The 18,134-nt window shown below is 37.5% G+C and overlaps 1 protein-coding gene and 1 long non-coding RNA gene across 5 annotated transcripts in view; one reads left to right on the top strand and one right to left on the bottom strand.

Moving 5' to 3' along the window:
* Window positions 1–6,823, top strand: part of NIN (ninein) — a 93,055-nt gene extending 86,232 nt beyond the window's left edge. For 3 of the 4 annotated variants that reach the window (XM_048215657.2, XM_026513714.4, XM_026513713.4), the window contains 2 exons: window positions 367–480; window positions 2,664–6,823. In XM_048215657.2, coding sequence (XP_048071614.2) covers window positions 367–480; window positions 2,664–2,873 — 324 coding nt within the window. In that variant the 3' untranslated portion in view covers window positions 2,874–6,823. Of the gene's footprint in view, window positions 1–366 lie in introns of all 4 variants that reach the window. The other variant, XM_026513717.4, reaches the window with a different exon arrangement.
* LOC130542561 (uncharacterized) overlaps window positions 1–18,134 on the bottom strand; it is a 122,858-nt gene that overhangs the window by 78,941 nt on the left and 25,783 nt on the right. The gene's annotated exons all lie outside the window — the stretch shown is intronic.

Below are 18,134 nucleotides of genomic sequence, written 5' to 3'. Positions count from 1 at the left end.
AATCACAGATGGAAGGTTGATAACTATAGTTTAATTTACTTTGGATACCTATTTTACTAGAAGAGATGCACAGAGGTACTAAGTTATGGGTTTTAAGAATATTGCTTTATCTCAGGGGAAGATGGTAACACAGGTAAGATTTTTTTTTAAATCTTTGATTCTCTGATAGGATTTCTTTTCTAACATGCAACCCATGCGTTGTGCAGAACCCCCATTTCACCAGAAATCCACCCTTCCAGTTACAAAGGCAAACATTTCCTGTCCTTTCTCTAGGCATCTTCTGGGGAAAAATAAATTACTAGTGTTTTCTTTTCAGTATGGCATGATTTTCAAATGATAATACCCTTTTTTTTTTCTTCGCTTCAGGGAAACCAGGAACAACTGGTGACTGTCATGGAGGAACGGATGATGGAAGTTGAACAGAAATTGAAACTGGTGAAAAGGCTTCTTCAGGAGAAAGTGAATCAGCTCAAAGAACAAGTGAGCCTCCCGGGTCACCTCCACCCACCCACCTCACATTCCACGTTTCACGCCAGTTTTCCATTCCTTTATCGCCACTAACTTGTTCACTTTTGTTGTCACATAAAGGCAAATTCTACTACAAATGTACAGAATTTAGGATTTGCTCTCCCCCATACCATACCACTCCAGAAGGATGAATTCTGTATTCTACATTATTTTCCCAAAGCTCTTTTAAGACCAGTTGGTCCACAATTTAAAAAATGTACGTTTGCTAACAGAGACTGATGCAGACCTAACGAATTGATTCCTAACAAAGTTCAGCAGCTCAAATTCAATTTTTGTAGATTTTTTGCCCAAGATAGGAAACGTTCTATTTAAATAATGTATATTGGTAAAAAATTGGGGGATAATAAATGGAACTTCAGCTTTCCTGTTTGCAACAGTTATAGTGACCTCAAAAAGTACCTTACAGCTATAACCAGACCCCAAAGGCTGTCCTCTGAATTAGAATAGGGACCCTGGATTCCAGGACCACGATGCAGACTGATCCTTTTCACCTGCTGGTGGCAGGTGTGGCCTGGGTTTAGAAAGTATTTGTGTAACCACTGATGACATGCAAAAAAGGACTACTTGATAGGAATGTGTTAATAGTGCTTTGGAAACTGAAATTAAGAACTGAGGGGCAGGGGCAGAAATTGTCCTACCTGGTTTTCTAGATATATAAAACTTAAGAAGAATAATCCCAAGAGAAGATCTCAATGCAGAGGCAGACTGGAACTTTCCTTTGCCCAATGTCTTAATCACAAAATAGAAAGAAAGGAAAGTTTTACACAAAAGCATTTATTCTATCCTTTAATCACTCAGAACATAGCTGCTACCGTGCCAAGTCTTGTTCTAAGCACCAGAGAACAGCAGAGAACAAAACAAAATCCTGCCTGTGTGGAATGTAGTTCACATACAACGTGTCAAGCATTTGGCAAGATGGTAATTTTGAAAATAAAATGGGATCCACTTCAGCAGAGGGAAACAGAAGAAATACTTGATCCAACTTGGGTTTAAAGCAAGTTTCCTGCAGGCCTCTTAAACCAATTACTGATGCAGAGTAAGATTTGAACAGGTGAAGAGATGTGAGAAGGGCACTGTAGGCTCTGGGAACGTCACACAGTTATGGCAACACGTGGGGTGTGGACATCTACAGACGTTTTGGCATTAACAGTTCATACTGTCCTGAGAGAAGCAGAAGAAACTAGAGCAACGGAGGAGGCAGCAGAGAGCCTTAGGTGCTGAGCTGCGGAGCGTGAATTTCATTCTGTCGGTGATGAGGAGCCATCAAAGTGTTTTTTAAAAGGAAGGAAGGAAGGGAGAGGGGGAGGGGTGAAAAGTTGTCCTAGGACAGCTCAGTAGAGGAGGTCAGTATGTTGCACCTGCCAGTCATCTTGGTCCTGGGCTTCAGTGTCACCGTCTTTACCATTGCCTTTTGAAATAAATTAGCTAAGCACAAGTTGTTCTTTATTCCCTTAAACCTCTATACTTTTAGATGCCCTGTTAAAACTGGGTGTAAAATGAGGTGTAATGAGGGAAGGGAGATTGGAATACATTAATAGGAACCAGAATAAATGTATCCCAAGGCTGCTGACAAATTTTCCCACCCCAACCTAGACTATATATTCTAACCCTAAAAATTAAAATGTATCTTCTAAACAAGCGCTACCGTGCAAAAGAGGAGGAGTTAAGGAAAAGTGACTGCCCCATTCTCACCTCTTTGTTGTATGTAATACGTGGACCAAATTTGAAAATAATCAGGTTACAGCCATGAATGTTCTTAGCAGATGCTTAAGCTTCCCAGAGTTAAAGTTCATACCCTGTACCTCCGAAGCGATAAAAATATTTTGATATTTTGTAGAGAATGAAAAAGTGGTAATACCTAATTTATTTAGGTGGAAAGGGACTTTGATTTTTGAGCCTTTGAATATCAATCTGTTCTTTTTATTAGTGGCTTCTACAAACATTATGCAAAGAAACAGCTTGGTATAAGTGAATTTGCTCTTTTTGTATCCCTGATGCCAGGTCTGATGTCAAACCTGTGTTGTAAAATAAAATCTGATTGATAGACGTCATTTGCCTTTATGAACTGTCCTAATGTCACACCCTTAAACTTAATTACAGAAATGGAGTCAAGATGTTTCTGGTTCTGTTTCTAGCTCTGCAAGAATACTAAAGCAGATGCAATGGTGAAGGATTTGTATGTTGAAAATGCCCAGTTGTTGAAAGCTCTGGAAATGACTGAACAGCGACAAAAAACAGCAGAGAAGAAAAATTACCTCCTAGAAGAGAAGATTGCCAGCCTCAGTAATATAGTCAGGAATCTGGCACCAGCACCGCTGACTTCTACGCCTCCCTTGAGGTCATAGCCAAGCCAAAGGAGACACACAGATTTGTGCACTTTACTGAAATGGACGGAACATTTCAGTAGGTTCTCTCAACCTTTTTTTTTTTTTTTAAACCTTTAATGGTTTAAAGTTAAGCTCAACCTAAAACTGCCAGCAACAGAACTGGAGTCTCCATTCATTATAATTAGTTTTTTAAAGAGACCAAATTATTCCCAATTTTGAATTTTTAAAAAATATCCTAATAGCCACCAAAAAGGTAGATATATGAACACAATGCAAGAATCCCCAGTTCTGAATGAGTTTTTTTTTAAATTATGTACAAAGCTATGTGTAAATTCCAGATATTTAAAGTTTAAGATCTGATTAGTTTATTGTCTGATCTTTATTTAAACAACAAATGTATGTCTTCTTATACATTCAAATATGGAACAGTCATTCCGTTTCTAATAATTTTGGTTCTTTGGTGACAGACCCTGGGCTCAATAACCACAGAGGTCAGAAAAGCCAGAGACCATAGTACTCTACCTTCTAACACTTTTGACAGTATTTCCACTCTTGATGTATTATAGATGTAAAACTGATTTATTCAACTGCCCTGTTAACTAATGTTAAAACTGTACTTTCTTCAAACATTTTTTTTTCCTTCTTAGAAGTTTCATTTGGGGAGCTTATCTTCTAAAAAATGGATAAAGCCACGTTCTTAAAGCATTTGAACTATAGGGAAAGCACTGAACAAATCACTTTGGAGGAAACAGCTACTCTTAGAAGAGAAATAAGCAAACCATGTGGGTTTCTCTCAAGACTCGGGGTTCATGAACTTACATTTAGGGTTGCTTCAAGAACTCAGGGAACAATACTTTGAATGATCTTCCTGAAACACTGTAGGGCCTCTTCAAGAATTTGAAATGCATAAACCATGTGACCTTATTTGTCTTATATTTAGAGCTATACCATGGATTTTTATTTCTACCTTTTTCGTGAATTTACTCTTCTGAAAAGCCTTGATTTTAGAGTTAAAAACTTACGGAAGAGTTACTTGCTTGTTTAACATAAGTTAAAATTTCCATGCTTCCTATTCTTCCAGCACTTCAAATCGGATCATAAAATTTCTTACTCTGATTAGCCCTGGCATGCCATCTGAGGTAAAAGAGTGCCAGGGAGGATTTTCCATTCAGTTCCCAACACCTGAGCTTTATAGAGCAGGTGACATTTTTAGGATGGGTAATTATTTTCCCTCAAATCAAATCTTTGCTGCTTAGCCTCCTTCAGCCAGCCAGCAGCTGGTGGAGGACTTCGGGTTAGGACACTCACAAAGCTCACTCTAGTCACCTAGCCAGCCAGCCGCTGGTGGAGGACTTGTGGTTAGGACACTCACAAAGCTCACTCTAGTCACCTAGCCAGCCAGCCGCTGGTGGAGGACTTGTGGTTAGGACACTCACAAAGCTCACTCTAGTCACCTAGCCAGCCAGCCGCTGGTGGAGGACTTGGGGTTAGGACACTCACAAAGCTCACTCTAGTCACCTAGCCAGCCAGCCGCTGGTGGAGGACTTGTGGTTAGGACACTCACAAAGCTCACTCTAGTCACCTAGCCAGCCAGCCGCTGGTGGAGGACTTGGGGTTAGGACACTCACAAAGCTCACTCTAGTCACCTAGCCAGCCGCTGGTGGAGGACTTCGGGTTAGGACACTCACAAAGCTCACTCTAGTCACCTGTTTGTTTTTGTGGAACAGCAGTTAGATAAGAAAAATTCATTCTGATGTATTCCTGGAAGGCCACGCCCATCCATTTACAAGACAGGAAACAGCAAAAATCACACACTGCTTTATGGGCAGGAACCAATGATTCAAGCATACTGCCTAAGAAGTCATATAATGTTTAAAAATCTCAGAGTAACTTGCATCAAGCAGCTTTCAGGTTCCTCACGGCCTAACCACCTACTGGCCCCACCTGACGAGCTAGGGCAACACAGAAGTCCTCATTACCAGAGCTCTGACAAGGCATGGCCGTTGGTGGGACTGGAATCCACACTCATGAAGCAAACCTTTCCAGGTCTGGACAGCTCTTACTATCAGAAAGTCCTGATTTCCCCATGGAAAAATAATTAATTTTAGTCCTTCCCTATAATAACCCTTCCAAACATGTGTGATATCATGCCTTCCCTAATCTTTCTTCCCAGAGCAAACAGTACTAGTGGACCCAGCTACTTGTATGGCATTGGCTTCAACAGAGAACGTTTTTTACTTAAAACTGTGGACAGACCTAGGCTACTAAGGTCATAAATAAACTATGCATCTGTGGTGTATTTATGTGATATGCTTCAAGTTACTCACGGTTATTACTATCAAAACTGAACACCAAGCAGATTTCTCAAATAACTGGCTTTAGCATGTGATCATGTGTTGTAATTTTTGTTATTTTCTACATTACAAAAAGCGTAGGTTAATTTCTCATAAATCTGTATTTATGTGTATATAAAATGCTGTGTAATGAATGTAAATATGACTTTCTGGAAAGTTTTAGACTACATTTAGAATCCCTTTATCCAAAATCAAATGCTGCTCAAATGAAAGTTAATTGAATCAACACCTAGGTGCTTTATTTCTGGCTTTACTGCACTTAAAAGGAAAAAAGATCAACATGAGAAATAGTTACCTTAAATTCATACATTTGTGCAGCAGTTTATTTTTGTAGCCTAGGGTGGGAATTTAGCTGGCAATTTATAATAGCATTTACAGCTTTTAAAAAATCTTTTGAAGAGATTAAATTTGAACTTAGGTTTTGCTCTCAGACTTTATAATAGCACTCTTTAAAATCACAAGTAATGTATTCTTTTATAGGCATTTAGCTACTTGTTTATTAAAAGCACTGGTTAAACTTTCTTTGGCTTTCTTAAGAGTTATTTAAATTAGTCTGAGAAGATGGGACATTCATTTCAAGGAAAGAGTCAGGTTTGCCTTTGCGATAATGTTACACTAGGACAGAGAAAACACGGACCACAAAACCTGCATTATTCTACTTTGCTTTCTTCTGCTTTTTAGAAGCCTGAACTCTTAAGCTCAAATTGTGAAGGGAGAAAAGCAGAGGGGGAGGGGTAGAACCGATCACAGTATTTTATTTATTTTTCTAAAACTCTTTTAAAAAACTAGATTTTAAAACTATTTTAAATGTGAATCCTTCCCAGAAGCTTCAAATACATTGTTTATATATATTTAATCTTGAGCGTATTTTACATAAATAGATCACAAAATCATAAGCTTTCAGGATATAGATGGAGCTCTTACAGGTCTAATGTTTCAATAATGTACAAATACCCAGGTCAGGTATTATTATGAACTTTTTTTTTTAAAAGAATGAATAAAAAGTCCACCTTATGGTGGACTTTAACATATGGGAATGAATTTATTTTTTTGATTTCTTTCTTTTTTTTCTGAGTGAAGGAAAAGAGAAATAATGTTGCTATTGTCAGCATCTTAAAGGTATTTCCTATCAAGTGCTTTGTAATAGTATTAAGCAAGTCTTGTTTTGAATGGATTACCTGTAACGGCTCATTGGAATGATATACAAGTAATGCCAAAAGCCAAGTCAAAGCCTAATAACCAAAGCATTCCATATTTAAAACTTATTTATTGTATCATATTTGGACCTATTTGAACATCTCAGCACTCTAAAATAGAAAACTATTTTATGGCATATGATTAGCTGTTTAATAAAATTAACCTTCTATTTCTCAGCTTTTTTGAATGATTCAAGTTAACTTTATTCTTAGAGGAAGACATTTTCACACCACGATTTAAAGGAACACTAGTTTTGTGAAAAAACCCTGAGTTCATCAAAAGCCATCTGTAGGATTCATTTGAGAAAAAAATTAATGTGAATGTGTTGATATCAACTTTGTATATTTCATCTCAGCCATTCTATCTTAAAGGTTTTAATGTCAGCTTAAAATGTAAATAAAGAATTTTGTAAACACGGCTCTTGTTTTCTATATGTTCTGAAATTTTATACAGTGTATGTTCATCATCGGTCTTTAGAGTAAAAGCATCAAAATACTGCACCAGACACATCACACAAATGCAGAATCGCTGCATCTACCCCAGACCTAATAAATCCTATTTTTCTGCATTTTAAGAAGATTCCCAAGTGATTTGTATGGGATTTAGAGCATCAGCCCTCCATTTCTGGCACAGAATTAATGACTTTTCCACCAGAAAGTCTGGGGTCCCTGTACCCTGTAGTGGTTCATAATTTACCTCCAGAATCCTGACTCCACCTCAGGTGAGGTCCTACTTGGGATTTTGGGGGCTTTGGAGGTGGCTTTGTTTCACTTTGCCATCCTTATGGGTGACTCAGACTTTTCTTGGTTGAGCTGTTTGTAAGTGATGAGATATATACAAGTACAGACATAAAAGCCTGAAAATACATTAAATCACTACGCTGAATACTGAAATGTAGAATGGAAATGGTGGCCAAACTAGACCCATCTCATAAGCCTTGTTTAATTATTTTCAAAGCTTTTATATCAGCCTTACACTGCCTTTAGGAGGCAAGAGCTGTAATTATCCCCATTTTACAGATGAGTAAACTGAAACTTAAAGTTGTGACTTAAGTCCACACAGCCAGCTAAAAAGGCACTTAGGATTTAAGATCCTGATTTGTCTGTATTAATATGTTGCAACACTTCTATCAATTTCTACTAATGTCAAACAACATATAATCAGTGCTGAATACCTACCATGCATACTACAAAGAAAAATGTAAATCATTCCTGGTTTTGTTTCTGATTGAGTTGGGGTAGAGTAGAAAGATTTATGCACAAAAAATTAGAAAAAAAAATCCATACAGAAGATGGTTTTGTTGATGGATTCAGTACAACGGCATTAGGATAAGGAAGATTAGCATCTTCAGGTATTTTAATGTGAAATGGGGAAGTTCTTCACCTACTGTGTTAAATGTAATTGTGTATGTACTTCACTGAGGTTAGTGTAACCTGTGTGTTTTGTAGTCTCTTATTCATCTTGCGTTCAAAAAGTCATATTTTCCCTCTGATATTAACTTTCCAATAATGGTTAGATTTTATCCAAAGGATCATAATTTTGACCAAAGGTATATAAATTATCTATAATTTATTGATTAAAATGTTAATCTAGATAAAATATGTTTAAGTCACGAAAGTGGTTTTTATTCACTGTTTGGTTTTACCTTATTTGCAAATCAGGAAAAATGACTAAACATCTTTAAAAAAAATTAAAATTCCACAAAGGGGAACTGTAAAACCGAATCAGTGAAATATCAGCTAAAGAGTAGGCAACCAGGATGCCTGGCTGGCTTAGTCAGTAGAGTATTTGACTCTTCATCTCAGGGTCATGAGTTCAAGCCACACATTGCGTATAGAGTTTACTTAAGAAAAAACAAAAAATGGAGGCAACCACGTAAAGTCAAGCTAGATACGCTTATGTTAAAATATCTAATTCTGAATGATTGCACGAGATATGCTTCACCACTTAAAGTAAAAGCCTAAACAGTCCTTACAGCCCAGATGAGCATTCACCAACCATTTTTCTTTCCTGTTTGGTCAAGATCTCAAGCAATACATAAGCGCCAACCCAGTCCCAGGCACTAAGATGTTATCCAGTATTACAATGCTATGGACAATAAAAACTGTCAGTGTTATAAGAAGACGCAAAAAAAAAAAAAAAAAAGCCTATGGAAATGTCCTAAATTAAAGGAGACTAAAGAGACATGACAACTAAATGCAATACCTACTCCTAGGCTGGAATTCTGTATTGGAAAAGCCAGCTGGAAATGGATGGTGTGGTAGAATATAGGATTATATCAATGTTAAATTTACTGAAGTTGATAATTAGTATGTTTATGTAAGGCTAAGGAAATATACACTTAAGTTTTTAGGGATAAAGAACCATAATGTATGCATCTTACTCACAAATGATTCAGAAACACAAAATTATACACATAAATTGGGAGGGGTGCCTGGGTGGCTCAATTAGTTGAGCATCCGACTTTTGATTTTGGCTCAGGTTGTGATCTCAGGGTCGTGAGATTGAGCTCCATGTTGGGCTCTGCACTCAGTGTGGAGTCTGCTTGTCCCTCTCCCTTTGCTCCTCCCCACACTCACTCATGCTCTCTCTTTCAAATAAATAAATGGCTAAATCTTTAAAAAAAAAAAAACAGGGGAAGGGTATGCAAGGATTTGTAATATTCTCGCCACCTTCTTTAAGTTTGCAATTATTTCCAAATAAAACGTTTCTACCTGCAACATATAGATTAAAATTTACTAAATGTGGTAGTAGGCGCTTAACTTCAACTTCCTTACCCTCACAGCAACTCTGGAGCGTAGATGGTATTCCAATGGCAGAGAGGGGGAAACTGGCTAGAAACCATGTATGGCAGCCTATCCATGTGCCTACGGTCTATTATGTAAAGTTTGGCAGAATCAGATATTTTTCCTATTTCCTAGGAAATATAGAAAATGGGAAAACATGGGGCAGATGGAGGCATTTGGCAGAAGAGGTAAAAGCCAAAAAGAAGCAACAAGGGGGTCCATAAAGTACAAGAGAAGCTGCTCAGGAAATTAATCCCCCCTCCAGACAAACAATGACAGTCCCAAAGCAAGACACAAAGGTCAGTAGGAGCTCAGGATAAACCGTGCACCCTCTCCTAGCTCTTTACTAGCTAGCACACAAGTAGTTACGTTTCCCGAGGTAGAAAACACGCTTTATCCCTGCCTACAAATGCTTGTACTTGCCTGCTACCCTAGGAAGAATAGGACTCAAAGGGAAACTTGTGCCAGCTAGTTTAAGTAAAAGGGAACTTACTATAAGACATCATATTTGTTTTATGGAACCAAAGGGCAGAAAATACAGACAGACTTCATGAGGCATCAAATCAAAGACCTTTGGTGCTCTCCCCTGCCACCGTGTTTTCCTGCTATCACTCTCCTTGTTCAAGTGCCAAATAGAGTCCAACAATTCCTTCCAAGTCACAATTCCAAATTCTTTAAAAATCTGGTTAGATTATGGAAAGACCCTTGCCTGGTCAATCAACTGTGGACAGCAAGGGTCAGCGTTTTGGGGTACAGTACAAGCTGCAGAAGCTACCACACGAGACAGAATACTCTCATAGATTAAGGGTTGGGATGGATAGGGAAATTTGGGCTTAAGATGTGTAGACAGTGGATAAAAATGACTCTAAAGGTAGGATTTCAAAGACAGATTGTTCTGTTTACTCACCTTTGTATGGAAGCCTATTTGAAAATAAGTGCCTTTTTAAAATGCCACCTGGTGACAAAAGTAGTTGTTGTTCATGTTATTCCCTCTTTTGTCCTTGTGCCCTGCCTCCATGCCTTTGTCCTGATTCCTGCATTTTCTCCAGATAGCACATACAGGACTTCGCCAGGGTGTCCATCCGAGTCACAGTGGGTATGATAAATACCACCTGCCATAACCTACGTAAGCAGTGCAATCCTGTAGCCACGTATTTAAAATATCGACAGGGAAGGCGGAAGTTAAAGGTCTTTTAAAAAATAATTAAAGAAGATTTAAATTTTGCATTAAGACCATCCATAAAAGAAATTCCATTGAAGTTCAAGATGTTTTCCCTTATTCTCAAAATCTGGTGTAGAAGCCCCTCCTACGTGCTTGCGTGTAAGCACCCTGTGTATTCCCAGGTGAAGCCGGTACCACTCTGTGTAATTGCCTACTGACTTATCTCATCTCCATCAGACTTTTAAGATATTCCCAGTTCCCCACTCAATGCCTGAGAGAAAGTTGGTGCCCAATTAACATTCATTACCTGGATGGAAAAGTGTATACATTTTTGAGTTTTTCATCAGTAATGGCACTGCACTAACAGGAGAATATGCATGCCAATTGTCTTATGTATATGATTTAACGGTGCTCTTCTCAGTCTTTAGTGTTTATTAGAAGGCCAAAATTTAAAAAATATATTAATAAGAAGTTGCGGGGTGCCTGGGTGGCTCAGTCGTTAAGCATCTGCCTTCGGCCCAGGGTGTGATCCCAGGGTCCTGGGATCGAGCCCCACATCAGGCTCCTCCGCTGGGAGCCTGCTTCTTCCTCTCCCACTCCCCCTGCTGTGTTCCCTCTCTCGCTGGCTGTCTCTCTCTCTGTGTCAAATAAATAAATAAAATCTTAAAAAAAAAAGAAGTTGCAGAAAATAAGTAATTTAAGGACAAAATAATCTTTTATAGCAGAATAAAATCAAGTGCTATATTCCAGCAGTTAAAAGAATACATTTCCGTTCCAGGCCCATAAATCACCATCTAATAACTGACAAAAAGTAGTAAAAGCTCGTGACATTTACTTAGATTAATGGTTTGTAAGACAGTATAACAAGTTAAATACCACCTTTTCTAAAGAAAAAAGCAAAATTCTAGTGAATTCTTTTTGATAGGGATGCTGGGCTTAAATTATCTCACATAATGTTAAAATTGTTTAATCTTTGCCATTCAACAAATTGCAGCTTTCTCATTCTTCTGGTAAAAGCAAAAACTGAAAAGTTGGTTCAGGTTCTGCTTGCATGCAAAGGGGTCAACCTTTGCCTCAAGGTTTGTGCCTGGTTGTGATTTAAATGTCTTCCTACAATAAACTGTGACCCACCTGCTTGAACCTAGCAGTCCTGTGATGCAAGAAGACAGTCTCTTCCTATCCACTTCTTTATTTCTATTCTTCTGCCCATTAGTACTTTAAAATGAAGGTAGACAAGGACCAGGACCACATCAGAACAATTCATTAAAATTTTCTCCCAAAATGAAAAATAATTTTGCATCTTCTTAAATTCAAAGATGATATATTTTAAAAGACTATTCCAACATAAGATAGAATTTTTATTTTTTAATGGAATGCATTCTTACAATTAGCTTCCCTATAACCTGCATTCACCAGGGTTAATTTCACATTTTGAAGCTAAACAAAAATCAATCTAATTATACTCCTACACAGCAGTAGCTTCTCCCAATGATAACTGTTACATCTCTACTATGTCTCCTCTTTTTCTATATATTTACAATTCCTTTTGGTGTTTCCAGTACGACTTGGTTTCTATTAATGTCTCCTTCCCATTTTACTCTTCTGCAGTTTGTCAATTAGCTCAATTCCCATAATAAAGTGATTTCCTTTCTTCATTTAAAAAATGTATTAAAAATTTTTTTTTGTATTTAAAAAATAAAGAATATTCCAAGAAAAATTTTTTTAGGGGCGTCCAGATGGCTCAGTCTGTTAAGTGTCTGCCTTGGCTCAGGTCATGATCCCAGAGTCCTGGAATCGAGCGCCGCATTGGGCTCCCTGCTCGGGGAGGAGTCTGTGTCTACCTCTCCTTCTGTGTGTGTGTGCTCTCTCTCTCTCAAATAAATAAATCTTAAAAAAATTTTTTAAACACTATAAAGAAAAATTACCCAAATCCTAACACCCAGTGGGAACCACTGTTAATATTTTGGCAAAATCTCTTCTAGACATAATTTTATGCTTACGTATGTACAAATATGCACACATTCACAGTTACACAATTTTATGTAAAGGACAGCATATGCATACATGTGTAAACACAGATACACACACATATATATGGTGTGCTCCGTAATTCACCTATGTAACAAATGTCACATTATTTTCCTTAACTAGTATAAGTCTAACTTCAAGCTCCTCAATCTGTCAGTGACTGGTCATAATTGGATGGTCCTCCTTTTTAAGACTGTACAAGAATCCCATCTGCTAACCTTTATGCTACTACCCTCCATTACCCCATTTATTACAGAATTTAACACCTGGCTCATTATCTTGTTTACAGCTATTCCTGTCATTATTCTTGGTGACTTCAATTTCCATATAAAGGACAAGAGTCCAAGGGAGGTAAAGAGTTTAGGCAGCAATTCTTTTCAGAAGCTGGGCTGTGAAAGGGAGGAGAGAGTAGGAGTAGATACGGCCCACAGAGAACACCCGTTTTAAGATAGGAGATACTTCAGTATCAAACTTGAGTCTAATGGAAATCAGACAAGTAAGTGAGAATAGAAAAGGAGGGAATAACAAATAAATTGGTCATGATAAAGGGACAAAAGAGCAAGGGGTTTGAAGCTATGTCCAAGGTAGAGGTTTAGGGAAGAAGCACAGAATGTAAGCTGGGTGAAGAGGGCAGTGGGGACAGGGGTTGGATGTGAGTAAATGGTTGACATATATTGAAAAATAGTAGAGTCGGCGTTTGGGGGTAAAGACTTGTTGAAGGGAGGGTGCTAATACAGATGGGTACAAAATGATGGCCAAAGAGTGGGAGGTTGAAAGAACTTCTGAGGTAGCACACATAAGGGTCATGAAGTGGGGAGAGGAAAAGATCAAGAGAAATGAAGAGATGAAGGATCTGAAAGGTCAAGGTTTGTGATTGCTTTCCTGTCAGATGTCTGTTACCATCATTTCACCAAAACTGCACTTGCTAAGATCTCTAGGAAACTCTTCAAGTTGCCCCATTCCAAACTGTACTTGACATAACCTCCAAAAGTAGTCCTTCTAAAACAAAACTGTAGGCCACACTAAAATAGAATTAAACATCACACTCTTGTTTAGAGTCTTTCAGTGTCTCCCCAGATCTCAAGCTCAAGTCCCCATTCTTTAACACGGCTTATATACAGGCCCTTCATGCTCAGAACCTAACTTCCCACCCTTGCTCACTGGCCCCCATGCCCCACAATTCAGCCATGCTAAACTTTTGTCAACTTCCCAAAGGACAAGGCAGTCTATTTCTGTGCTGTGTCTGTGTATTGAGTAGGGAGAAAAAGGCAGAACAAACATTTGCCTCCAATTAACCATTCTTGCCTCTTCCTTAACTGATGAATATTGAAATTAAACCATGCATGGAATTACCCAAATTTAAGACTACATATCCTAGCTTCTTCTGTAGCTGGGTCTGGCCATATGACTAGGTTTTGGCCACTGATATGTAAGAAGTCTGAGAAGGTGTCTTAAAAGGATGAGATATACCTTTCTTTGTGCCTTCTTTTTTCCTACTATCTGGAGTAAAGCTGATGACTAGAGTTCTAGCAGCTATTTTGGACCACAAAAATGAGGGCATCATCGTACAGATGGAAGAGCAAATTGATGGAAAGGGCTGATATCTCTGACAAATTTATGTAGCTGTCATGTGAGGCCTGGTTTGAATCCACCTACGATGGAATATTATTCAGCCATAAAAAAGGAAATCTTGCCATTTGTGGTAATATGGATTGACCTTGAGGGCATTATGCTAAGTGAAATAAGTCAGACAGAGAAAGACAAATGCCATATGATTTCATTTATATGTGGGATCGAAAAACCAAAAAACCAAGCTCATAGATACAGAGAACAGATTAGTAGTTTCCAGAGACGGGGAGTGGGGAGGAGGACAAAATGGATATAGGGGGTCAAAAGGTACAAACTTCCAGTGATAAAATATGTAACTCACGGGAATGTCATTACAGCATGGTGACTATAATTGATAATACAGCATTGCATATTTGAAATTTGCTAAGAGTAGATTTTAAAAGTTCTCAACACAAAAAGCAAAATTTGTAACTATGTATGGTGATGGACATTAACTGGACTTACAATGGAGATTATTTCAAATGTATACAAATAACAAATTGTTATGTTGTACACCTAAAACTAATATGGTGTTATGTCAATTTTACTTCAATAAAAAAAGTTTTATGTGGGTTATATTGATTCATATTAAACATATTGGAAATTAAGACTGAGAAATTTATTTAAAAAATCCCTCTGGACATCTCTATATAGAAGGAATAAACTTTTAATTTGTTTAAACCATTGTTTTTTTTTTTTTTAAAGATTTTATTTATTTATTTATTTGACAGAGATAGAGACAGCCAGTGAGAGAGGGAACACAAGCAGGGGGAGTGGGAGAGGAAGAAGCAGGCTCACAGCGGAGGAGCCTGATGTAGGGCTCGATCCCACAATGCCGGGATCACGCCCTGAGCCGAAGGCAGATGCTTAACCACTGTGCCACCCAGGTGCCTCAAACCATTGTTAATTAAGATTTTGCGGTCACATGCAGCCAAACCTAATCCCAGTGGAGACCAGGAGGTGGTTGGATATTGGGATGGCACGGTGTGGTCTTGACTTTCTAATTTGAACCTAGAGAAGATGTAAGATGCATGCCAATTTGGGGAAGATGGAGAAGACCAAGAAGGGTAGACTAATTCAGTAGTAGCTTTCCTAGAGATAACAGGGTTAATTTTTTTTTTAAGGTGATCCATCTACAAGGGAAGAACAAAAGTGGAATCCTGAGAGAGAGAAAAGCAGTAGGCTGCAGTGTTGGAATCTCATTAAGCGCAGCAGTTTAATTTTTACATGGACATCCAATGTGATAGTCTCTAGATTCTACTTTTCAAATAATACTAACTTGGCTGCACTTTGACCCTAAAATAAGATTGTCTTAGTCTCATTGAACAAAAGGCAGAATTAGATAATCACACATATGGTATTAGAGGGGTGCCTTCTGGCACTACTGCTCTAACGCTCCCAGTGAATACATGAAATTAGGGTCCTCAGAAGAGAAGCCATAAGGTCTTTGCCCAAAGATAACAGTATCATGGGATATAGACACAAGACAGTGTTTTTCAGATTTTCTTACCTACATAGGAACGGTCACTCACAATAAGGATCTGAAATGAAGAGAAGTCTCAAATAGGTAGTAGAATACATTAAAAGAGCATCTCTGAAGACTCTCTTTGAAAGATCACTTAAGCTTTTTCTTATTTTCTAAGAATACAAAATCTATCAAAAATAACTAGTGGGAATACAACAGTCCAAAAAGTATGGGATGCAGCAAAAGCAGTTCTAAAAGGGAAATTTATTACAATACAGGTCTCCCTAGAGAAACAAGAAAAATCTCAAACAGTCTAACCAGGGACGCCTGGGTGGCTCAGTCAGTTAAGTGTCTGCCTTTGGCTCAGGTCATGATTTCCAGGTCCTGGGATCGAGCCCTGCATCTGGCTTCCTGCTCAGTAGGGAATCTGCTTCTTTCTCTCTCTCTCCCTCTGCCTCTGCCCAGCACTCATTCTCTCTCTCAAATAAATAAAATCTTTAAAAAAAAAAAATCTAACCTTACACCTAAAGGAACTAGAAAAGAACAAATTCCAAAGTTAGTAGAAAGAAGAAAATAATAAAGATCTCAGAGGAAATAAATGAGGATAAATAAATAAAAACAATAGAAAACATCAATGAAACCAGGTGCAGGTTGTTTGAAAAAATAAAATTGATAAACCTTTAGCCAGACTCAAGAAAAAGATGGAAGACCTAATAAATAAAATCAGAAATACATGAGAACTAACAGCAAACACCACAGAAATACACAGGATAAGAAACTACTACAAAAATTATAGGCCAACAAATTAGACAACCTAGAAGAAATGGATAAATTCCTGGAAATATACAATCTTCCAAAACTGAATCAGGAAGAAGTAGAAAATATGAACAGACCAATTATTAGTAATGAAACTGAATTGATAATTGAAACACTCCCATCAAACAAAAATCCAGGACCAGATGGATTTATAGGCAACTTCTACCACACATTTAAAGAAAAATCAATATCTATTCTTCTTAAACTATTACAAAAAATAGAAGAGGAAGGAAAACTTCCAAATACATTCTACGAGGCCAGTGTTACCCTGATACCAAAATCAGACAAAGATAATCTCCTCCCCCCAAAAAACTACAGGCCAATATCCATGATGAACATAGATGCAAAAATCCTCAAAAATATTAACAGACAGAATCCAGCAATACATTAAAAGGATCATTCACCACAATCAAATGGGGTTTATTCCAGGGATACAGATATAGTTCAATATCTGCAAATCAATCAAAGTGGTACACCACATTAACAAAATGAAAGATAAAAAAATCACGTATGATCAACTCAACTGATGCAGAAAAAACATTTGACAAAATTCAACATCTGTTCATGATTAAAAAAAAAAAACTCTCAACAAAGTGGGTTTAAAGAGAACACACCTCAACATAATAAAGGCCATATATGACAAACCTGCAGTAAACTCATAACCAATGGTGAAAAATTGAGAGCTTTCCCTTCAAGGTCAAGAACAAGACAAGGATGTCTTCTCTCACCACTTTTATTCAATATACTACTGGAAGTCCTAGCCACAGCAATCAGACAAGAAAAAGAAATAAAAGGCATCCAAATTGGTGAGAAAGAAGTAAAACTTTCCCTATTTGCAGATGACATAATACTATATATAGAAAATGGTAGAGACTCCACCAAAGAACTTTAGAAGTAACAAATGAATTCAGTGAAATTTCAGGATAAAAAATTAATATACAGGATTCTGTTGCATTTCTATACACTAATAATGAAGTAGCAGAAAGAGAAGTTAAGAAAACAATTTCACTGACAATTGTGCCAAAAATAATAAGATACCTAGAAACAGACTTAACCAAGGAGGTAAAAGACCTGTACTCTGAAGACTATAAAACACTGACGAAAGAAATTGAAGATGACACAGACAAATGGAAAGATATTCCATCCTCATGGATTAGAACAAATATTGTTAAAATGCCATACTACCCAAGCAATCTATAGATTCAATATAATCCCTATCAAAATGCCAATAGCATTCTTCACAGAACTAGAACAAATAATCCTGAAATTTGTGTGGAACTACAAAAGACCCTCAATAGCCAAAGCAATCTTGAAAAAGAACAAAACTGGAAGTATGACAATCCCAGATTTCCAGATACACTACAAAAGCTATAATAAGCAAAACAATATCATACTGGCACAAAAACATATGCAAAATTCAATGGAACAGAGTAGAGAGTCCAGAAATAAACCCATGATTTTATGGTCAATTAATCTATGCCAAAGGAGACAAGAATATACAATGAGGCAAAGACAGTCTCTTCAATAAATGGTGCTGAGAAAACTGGACAGCCACATGCAAAAGAATGAAACTGGACCACTTTCATACACCATACACAAAAATAAACTCAAGACGGATTAAAGACCTAAATGTAAGACCTGAAACTGTAAAAGTCCTAGAAGAAAACATACGCAGTAATCTCTTTGATATAGGCCTTCTCATTTTTCTAGATATATCTCCTGAGGTAAGGGAAACAAAAGTGAAAATAAACTATTGGGACTCCATCAAAATTAAAAGCTTTGCACAGTGAAGGAAACTCTCAACAAAACTGAAAGGCAATCTACTGAATGGGAGAAGGTTTTTGCAAATGATTTATCCTGTAA

Source organism: Ursus arctos, unplaced genomic scaffold (genome assembly GCF_023065955.2).
Source record: "Ursus arctos isolate Adak ecotype North America unplaced genomic scaffold, UrsArc2.0 scaffold_37, whole genome shotgun sequence".
NCBI lineage: Eukaryota > Metazoa > Chordata > Mammalia > Carnivora > Ursidae > Ursus > Ursus arctos.
This window is presented reverse-complemented; position numbering and strand designations above follow the sequence as displayed.